Source organism: Puma concolor, chromosome C1 (genome assembly GCF_028749965.1).
Source record: "Puma concolor isolate L17-30 chromosome C1, mPumCon1.1.hap2, whole genome shotgun sequence".
In the NCBI taxonomy this organism is placed as follows: domain Eukaryota; kingdom Metazoa; phylum Chordata; class Mammalia; order Carnivora; family Felidae; genus Puma; species Puma concolor.
Genome location: NC_141674.1, coordinates 207,617,353 through 207,626,323, shown reverse-complemented (window position 1 = coordinate 207,626,323; position 8,971 = coordinate 207,617,353). Strand labels below are relative to the sequence as shown.

Genomic DNA, 8,971 nt, shown 5'->3' with positions numbered 1-8,971 from the left:
CGGAGAACACCTGGCAGCGGTTACCTGCGGGGCCGAGACTCTCCGCAGCCCGTTGGCCGGCCCCCCGCCGCCCTTGCCGTTGGCGTCAGACAGATGCCCGAGCCCCAGCGCCCGCGCCGCGTCCTCCGCGGGGTCCGCGCCGTTCTCCGGGGGGCCTTCCTCCGGCGCCGGGAAGAGCCCGCAGCGGCGCTGGAAGCGAGCGACGAGCTGGGAATCCTGCAGGCTCCGCAGCAGCTCGGCCATGGTGAGCCCGGGGCCGCGCGCCGCCGCCGCCGCCGCCACGCCGATGCCCTCGGCTCGCACTGTCCCCGCCGCTCTCGCTCCAGCCGGGCCGGGCACTCCGGACGGAGGGCGGGCGGGGCCCGGGGCGCCGGCCAACAGGTGCGCCGCTCGGGTCCTAGCGCCGCCCCGCGCTCGGGCGCCCAGGTGGCTGCCTCCACCTTGCGCGGGGCGCGTCCCGCCCTCCTTTCCCTCCCGGCGGGCTCGGACGGGCTCGGGCAGTCCCCGGCGTCCGGCCCGGTCGCTACTGGGCGGAGGCGCACAGGTGTCTCAACCGCACCCCTCTTCGCGCCCCCGCACCCCCAATCCCTTCGGGCCGGTGCAGACGTGCCACCTAATGGGAGCGGCCGAGCACAGTGCGGACCTGAGCGGGTCCTTCCTGCCATGCGCGGGCTGATCCCGTAGTGACCCCACTTTCACTATGGAGCCCAAGGTGAGGTCGGACTTCCTTCCACCTCCCTCACCCAGCCGTCTACTCCTGCCTTTCTTTGCCCGCTTCGCGCAAGAATGGGCCCCCTCAGGAAGGTGCCCAAGTTCTTCCCAAACTGATGCAACGTCTCCCCGAAGCCCGACCTCCTCGACCTTGCTCAAGAACGGAGGGAGTTGAAAGCACACCCTGAATCATCCTCCGAGTCCCTGCCCCTGCTCTTGTGATTTGGCAGTCGGTTCATGAACACCTTCAGAGGGGTGTGGAGGAAACGCTGTTCTTTCTCGGTTTTCTGCATTGAGAAAGATGCTGCTGCCTCTCCCTTCTACTTTTTTCTGCTCTGCCTCTAATTACTTTAGGCAAGGGCGCTGGAGAGACGGAAGGAGATCTTTCGTGACCTTTAGACCCTGAGGGATCAAGGTGTAGGGCTGGGAGGAGGATTTGACATCTCGCTGCAGCTGAAGCCAGGCCTGCTTTAAGGATCCCAGCAGGAGAGAAGCAAAGGAAATGTCCTGCAGGTGGCCTTGGTTTGTCTTCCTTTTGCTAGAATCTCCTAGAAGCTCAGAGATTTCCCCCCCCCCCCCCAACCCCGCGGCCCGGGCCTCTGCACTTCCTCACATGGAGTGAGGTCAATTAGGCCCAGCAGCTCAGTCTGCAACAAAAGTACAATCCTAGTCCTGAGTCCGTTTACAGCCTCAGGCCCCGTGCCCTCTGGTAGCCATGCAAAGCCTTCCGAGTATTTGGTTGCACAAATGACTATGAACAAACACCTGCCGCTTTCCCATTCCTCCAGTTGTCCTTTTAGATCAGGAAGCCTTTGGGACGTAGCATCCAAGGATGATTTGGTCTCCCTCATGCCTTAGTTTCTGCTCTCCTTCCCCAGCCTGATGGAGAGCAATATCAAGGTGGCAGAGAAAGCAGTGAAGTTTGGGAGATACTTAACTTACAGAAGGCGCACAGGGCTGCTGTCACAAGCAGGTGGAGACGTCCGGTCCCGGAAGCAGAAGGCCCCTCTCCCCAACGTTGCTGTCATTTACAGCCACTGGGCCCAAAGCCTATAGCTTAGTTTTAAAGGCTAAAGTTGGAGTCGTCTGTGACCTGTTGTTTTTATGTGTTTAAAGGAACAGGTTTTCCCATGAAGACACTGGAGTGATGTATCTCTGCAATTTAATGCTTCAGTTTTCCTTTCTTCTCACGCAGAAAAAAGAAGCCAGGCAAGCACAACCCCTGTAACATAAAGCCAAAGAATTGTACATTCACACAGTCTACTTTACCTCCTTGGAGGGCCATGTGCTGGCTCTGGCTTCCAGTGACTTGTGATGTCATCGTGTGCCTCAGTCTTTTCCTGTGATAGAAGAATAACCCGCGCCTCCTGTCTTACAAGGCTATTGCGAAAAAGCTTTAGAAGGCGACCGGGTGACATAGCATTGCATGTGCCAGAAACATTCAATTTAGGCAGGAATCTTCAGGAGGATTGGGCCCCGAACGTCTCGAGTGACACTGAAAAGCTGGTGACCTCTGGCAGGGATCCGTATGCTTCCCCAGGTCCTGTCTTCTAAGCACAGGCTGATGTCCTGACAATAAATTTCCCAACCAATCTAACAAAAATCACCATCTTCGAGAAGCGAAGTGGTAAACTGAAGGACTGTGCCAACATAACATCTAGTGGAGAAGTTACAGGGTAGCCTGAAGTCATGCGTATAAATAAATAAATTGGATGCAGGAAAAATAACCTGTAGCTTTTTGGACAGTTTAGCACTAGTCATGCCTGGGGGAAAAATTTTTGCTGTTTCTCCCCGCCCCACCCCTGGCCCGGGGCAGAAGTCAAGGTATTTGTACTTTGCTTCGTTGTGTATATAATAATTGCCAAGTGACATATTGTAAAGGAACGACGATGGATGTATTCATTAGAGCGAAGGTTAAACTGCTGTAAAAAAGAGACCCCAAAATCCAGTGGCTTAAAGAGCACAGCTATTTGATTTCCCTTTCACGTAACAGTTCCCAGGTGAGAGGTCTGGGTGTGGGAAGTTCTGCTTCATGATGCTACACAGTAACTCAGGTTCTTTTCATCTTATTGCTTCACTACCCCGTGGGACCAAGCCGAAGGTCACTGTCCTCCTCTGCATGATTGCAGCTGGTTTATGGGCACGTCTGAAATCCAGTGAATGTCCTAAACAGCAGTCTATGTTGCATCAGTAAGAACATCGGTACATGGCCCGAGACAGGCTTGGAAATGTCATCTTTAGAGGGCAGCTTATGTCCCGCTTAGACTATATTTCTGTGAAAGAAGAGAGGACAGATTTTTTTGGTGGATGGAAATCGAACCAATGTTGATTTAAATGTCGTGCAATATAAATCTATGTTATAATTCAACCCATGACCTGCTCGATTTTATCTAGGCAGTCTGTCTTTGATTTGACACATTCTAAATACTCATGGGCAGATAACAATTTTTTAAAAAAAAAGAAAGCACTAAAAATAAGTAAATTCGAAGGGAAAACTGTCATATCTTTATTGAATCAAAATGAGTGGGGCGCCCGGGTGGCTCAGTTGGTTAAGTGTCCGATTACAGCTCAGGTCATGATCTCTTGGTCTGTGAGTTCGAGCCCCTCATCGGGCTCTGTGCTGACAGCTCAGAGCCTGGAGCCTGTTTCAGATTCTGTGTCTCCCTCTCTCTGCCCCTTCCCTGCTGTCTCTCTCTTTCTCTAAAACATAATAAACATTAAAAAAAATTAAAAAAAAATTAGAAGAACATGGTGTTAAAATGCCTTTTAAATGAAAAACTTTCGTAATGATTGCATTATTGCATTTTAAATTCTTTTAGAGTTCTCTCTCTACAGAGCAGGTCATTTCCAAATGGCAACTAGACCATTCAGTTTTCAACTTGGCAGTATTTCTTAGATCAAGACAGGTGGCCAGGGTTGGGATTGTATATTGGTCATCCACAGCTGCATAACAAATTGTCCCACAAATAGTGGCTTAAAACAACATTTATTATCATGAAGTTTCTGTGGGTCAGGAATCCAAGGAACATCTTAACTGGGTCCTCTGGCTCTGGGTTTGTCACAAGGTTGCAGTCACCTCAAGGCTCAGCTGAAGGTAGATCAGCTTCCAAAATCACTGAAGTGGTGGCTGGTAGATTTCCATTCTTTGTGGGCTATTGGCCGGGGGCCACCCTCTCTTCCTTGCCATACGGGTCTCTCCATGGGACAGCTCACAGCCCACCCACCAGCTCCCTTCCTTCCTTCTGAGAGAATCAGAGAAGACAAAGTAGCCATCTTTTATAATCAGATATTGGAGGTCGTACACCGATATTCTATCATATTCTACTTATTAGAAGCAAGTCACTAGGTCCAGCCCACATTCAAGGAGAGAGGGGATAAGACAAAAGTGTGAATGGTAGGGTGTAGGGATTACCAGGACCTCCATTTTGGAAGCTTCCCACTATAGGTTCTTCACATCTATGTTAATTTTCTAACTTCATAACTGCCATATCAGTCTTTATCATCCCTAACAAATATGATACATAGCCTTGGCCTCAAACAGCGTCCATCTGTTGCAGAAATAAGATACATGTACACAAAAAAATGTGCAATAATAGGAAACTGGTGTAGTGAAAAACATAGGCTATCCGAAGACCGATTACTAGTGAAAAACTACATTTACCACAGCTGTAATTCTCAAATATGGGATTAGAATTACCTCACAAATGTGCCAAAGTTACAGATGCCTTAAAACAATTGAAAGCAGAGGGGTGCCTGGGTGGCTCAGTCAGTTAAGCATCTGACTCTGGATTTCAGCTCAGGTCATGATCTCATAGTTTGTGAGTTCGAGCCTCACAATGGGGAGAGGAACTCTCTCTCTCTCTCTCTCTCTCTCCCATTCTCTGCCCCAGCCCTGCTCGCTCTGTCTAAGTAAACAAAAACAATAAAAAAAAAAAAGACAACTGAGGAATGCCTATGTGGCTCAGTCACTTAAGCATCTGACACCTGCTTGGGTCATGATCTCACGGTTTGTGGGTTTGAGCCCCGTGTTGGGCTCTGTGCTGACAGCTCAGAGCCTGGAACCTGCTTTGGATTCTGTGTCTCCCTCTCTCTGCCCCTCCCCCACTTATGCTCTGTCTCTGTCTCTCTCTCAGAAATAAACAAATGGTAAAAAAAAATGTTTAAAAGACAATTGAAAGCAAAAATCATTAAGTTAGAAAACAGAAAAACAATGAAACTGATAAATCCAAAAATTGAATCTTTGGAAAAAAATCAACAAAATTGAAACACCATTAGCATAACAAAGAAAGAATAAAAGGAAAAAACCATGAAAGCTCAAAATTAGAAATGCTAAGGAAAAATAATCATTAAAAGCAGAGGAAATTTGGAAAGTCCTTAGAAGGTACTTCACATGGCCCAATGCAAACAAATCGGAAAATGTAGGCGAAATAGACAATTTTTTGATGTTTTTATTTATCTATTTTGACAGAGAGAGACAGAACATGAGTGCGGGAGGGGCAGAGAGAGAGGGAGACACAGAATCGGAAGCAGGCTCCAGGCTCTGAGCCATCAGCCCAGAGCCCGACGCGGGGCTCAAACTCACGGACCGGGAGATCGTGACCTGGCTGAAGTCGGACGCTTAACCGACTGCGCCACCCAGGCGCCCCCAGAAGAGAGAATTTTTCAATATTCCTTTTATAAAGCCATTATGATATCGACCTCAAAACTGAAAGAGCATTAAAAGGAAAACAACAGAATATTCTCACTGGCGAATAGGGTTCAAAACCTTAAGATATCAACAGCTAAAATCTAGCAGTCCATTTATTTTTTTTTCTTTTTTCAACGTTTATTTATTTTTTTTGGGACAGAGAGAGACAGAGCATGAACGGGGGAGGGGCAGAGAGAGAGGGAGACACAGAATCGGAAACAGGCTCCAGGCTCTGAGCCATCAGCCCAGAGCCTGACACGGGGCTCGAACTCACGGACCGCGAGATCGTGACCTGGCTGAAGTCGGACGCTTAACCGACTGCGCCACCCAGGCGCCCTAGCAGTCCATTTAAAATAGAATGTATTGCGGCTAAGTGCAATTTGTTCCAGTTGTAACATTAACAGGTATAATTAAATAACAACAACAACGAAAATCCATCAGTATTGTCCATCCTATTAATAGCGCTAAGGAGAAAAGTCATAGGATTTCTTATGTGGGTTGAATTGTGTCTCCCCCAAAAGCTATGTTGAAGTCCTAACACCCGTACCTCAGAATGTGATCTTATGTGGGAAACAGAGTCACTGCAGGTGTAGTTAGTTAAGATGAGGTCCTACTGGAGTAGGTGGGTCCCGATCCATCGGACTCGTGTGCTTCTAAGAAGACCGCTGCGTGAAGACAGACACACAGGGAGACCGCCATTGCTGATGAAAGCAGAAACTTGGGGCTACACGGCTGGAAGGAAGACGGAAGATCACTGACAACCCACCAGAAACTAGTGAGAGGCAAGGAAGGCCTCCCCAAAGGGGTTTCAGAAGGGGCGTGGTCCTGCTGACACCCAGATCTCAGGCATCCAGCCTCCACAACCGTGACTTAAAGCCTACTCCTTCAAGCCACCCAGTTTGGGGCACTTTGTCCCAGCAGCCCTGAGAAACCAATATAGGCTCATTTCGACACATGCAGAAAAGTCATGTGACAAAATTCAGCACTCATTCTTGTCAAAACCCCTCAGTCACATAGAAATGGCTGCCGTGTCCGGGGTCAGTGAGCCCTTGGTGTTGGTTGGAGGGGAGAGTCCCTGGATTGTGTGGTGGAGTTACACGGGAGAGATAAATTGTGTCTGTACGCAGGGGGCCCTGAATGGCAGATTATAAAGTTGGTGGTGTATTGAGTTGGTGGTAATGAGAAGCCACTGAAAAGCAAATGAAGAACCTGAGGAAAGCAGTGTTTCCAGACAATGACTTGGGAGGCTGGCTATTGGATGAATGGTACGTGGAGGCAGGGAGCAGCAGCCAGGGATGTGGAGATTCATTTCAGCGCCATTTCGATAATTCCGATTTTTAAAAAGTGTTTATTTTTTCAGAGAGCACAGCAGGGGAGGGGCAGAGAGAGAGAGAGAGAGAGAGAGAGAGAGGGACAGAGGATCCGAAGCAGGCTCTGTGCTGATAGCAGTGAGCCCAACGTGGGGCTCGAACTCACGACCCGTGAGATCATGACCTGAGCCCAAGTCATGACTGAGCCACCCAGGCGCCCCAATAATACTCATTTTTAAGACTTTTTCAAGTGGAATTTTACTTAATTGCATAGACAAGCAAATGTGAATCTACTGTTTGGTTTTTTTTTTTTTTTTTAATATACAAATGGTAACATTCTTTACATAATGCTCTCTGTCTTGCTTTTCTCACTTATGATATAATTGGAGATTGTTCCCTATCAGTGGAAGAGACACTACAATTTATCTTACCAGTCATCTACTGCAGAACATTTGGGGTGCTTCCAAACAATGCTATTCCTGATTTGAATGTCACGTTCAGGCAGCTCTGGTCCAGGGTTCAAGGTATCAGGCAGCTGATTCTGGTCCTAGAGTAACTGTGGAAGCCACAGGACTACCTTGGAGGTAAAAGGGACCAAACCCGCTCTGGAAAACCCATCCAACCCAAGGTGAACTGGGGCGGGGGGTGGGGGGGGTGGGGGGGGTGGGAGGTGTTCTCAGAGCAGTAGAAAATCCTCTCAGTAAAGGAGGTTTTCCTCCATGGTCCTTGGCTTGCGGGAGTGTCACTCCAGTCTCTTCTTCCTCTGTTGTCACATGGGGCTCTCCCTGTGTGACATTATGTCCATTTACTAATATCAGGTACTGTTCTAGGCTCGGGGTCACAGAAGTTCAAAAACACCCCAGTACCCTTGGATCGTGGAACTTATATTTTAGGGGGGACACAGCTAATAACTATCAAGTAAATACGTAGGTTTAGGGTAAGGAACACGGTGCCGGGAGGGGGGAGACATATTTAGGAAGGGATATTTGTGTAGAGTGAAGGAAAGGAAGGAGCGTGCCCTACCCAGATCAGGAGAAAGAGCATTCCAGACAGAGGAAATGGTGGCTGGAAAGGCCTTGAGGCAGGCCCAAGTTCAGCCAGTTGGAGGAACCACCAGAGGCCAGCAACGTGGGAGAGGCTTGAGGGCAGGGACTGACTGGGGAGGGGTGAGCAGAGGCTGGATCCCGTAGGGCCCTGTAGGCTGTGATAAGGAGTAACACTCCCACTTTACAGATGAGAAAACGGAGGCTCAGAAAGAGGAAACGTGTCCAAAGCCCCCAACTGTAAGTGGCAGGAGGATTCGGTGCAGGTCTGTGTGACTCCAAAATTTCTTCTATTACTACATTACGTTCTAGTCCCAGGGTTTGTCTTTTACTCTTTGTGTCTGTATTGGAAAGTATCCCCGGCATGAACTAAGCGCTCCATAAATCCTCCTTCAATGACTACTGACCTAGACTAAGAGTAAAATCTCGCCGTTTTTAGAGCTCTTAGAATTTACAACGCATTTTCAAAATTGTTGCATGTAAATTCTACGACCTTGAGAGGCAAGTGGTTTTTACCTCCATTTTACGTGATTTTCCCCCAAATTACAAAATGTATTGGGTACTTTTTGCAGGATCTGCCATCGGACGCGGCTCTTCTGGGGGGAATTCCCTTCCCCTCCACAGGCTGGCTCCCCTGCGGGAAGGAAGAGGAACAGGAGAGGAGGTTGGCGGTCATGTTGGAGCCCTAGGTCCCCTCCCCCGCTCCCCCATCCCCTCCCTCCCCCTCCCAAACCAAGCCAGAGTGAGCTGGCCTTGGGCTGGACACTTGACCTAATTTGAGCTCCCCAAATGCTTCCTCTTTGGCAATTGCCAGACCCCAGTCGGCATCTGCTGAACGAAAGAGAAGAAAATTTAGAAACCAGAGCCTACACCGCGTGAGGAAGAAATGTAGCAGATGTGCAGGGAGCAGGCGAGGGGAGCAGACCACCCCCAAGTCAGTTCTATGGTGCCTGCTTCAGTCTTTGGGAGGCTCTTCCCGCGCTACCCTTGAACCCCTGGTCTCAAGTTCCCCATTTCTATTACTTGTGGCCCAAAGAGGCCTAACTCAGATATCCAGGAATTGGCAGAACATGGAAACTGAGGCTCTAGAACTCAGACTTGGGCAGTTTCCCACCTTTCTGTCACCCTCAGGGCACCGCCCAGCCCCCCCTCCCCCCGCCCAGTTCTTGCTGCCATGGAAACCACCAGTTCCCACCCCACCTCCCTAAACCCCCACCTGC

General features: G+C 49.4%; 1 protein-coding gene and 1 long non-coding RNA gene across 5 annotated transcripts in view; both read right to left on the bottom strand.

Moving 5' to 3' along the window:
• The window catches only part of SGPP2 (sphingosine-1-phosphate phosphatase 2), a 114,996-nt gene extending 114,665 nt beyond the window's left edge, over positions 1-331 (bottom strand). Inside the window, exon 1 of the mRNA XM_086719746.1 lies at positions 25-331. Within this exon, the coding sequence (XP_086575872.1) occupies positions 25-243 (219 nt within the window). The 5' untranslated portion in view covers positions 244-331. The remainder of the gene's footprint in view (positions 1-24) is intronic.
• Positions 332-3,380: 3,049 nt separating this feature from the next.
• On the bottom strand, positions 3,381-8,428 carry LOC147578696 (uncharacterized). Of its 4 annotated transcripts, none has more exons than XR_015254339.1 (4): positions 8,268-8,428; positions 7,140-7,255; positions 5,946-6,130; positions 3,381-3,953 (listed from the first exon to the last, which is right to left on the bottom strand). It is a non-coding gene; the product is annotated as an uncharacterized LOC147578696 (long non-coding RNA). The 4 variants fall into 4 exon arrangements; XR_015254337.1 differs by having other exon boundaries at positions 7,140-7,285; positions 8,315-8,423; XR_015254338.1 differs by having other exon boundaries at positions 5,946-6,063; positions 7,140-7,285; positions 8,315-8,423.
• Positions 8,429-8,971: the final 543 nt, after the last annotated feature.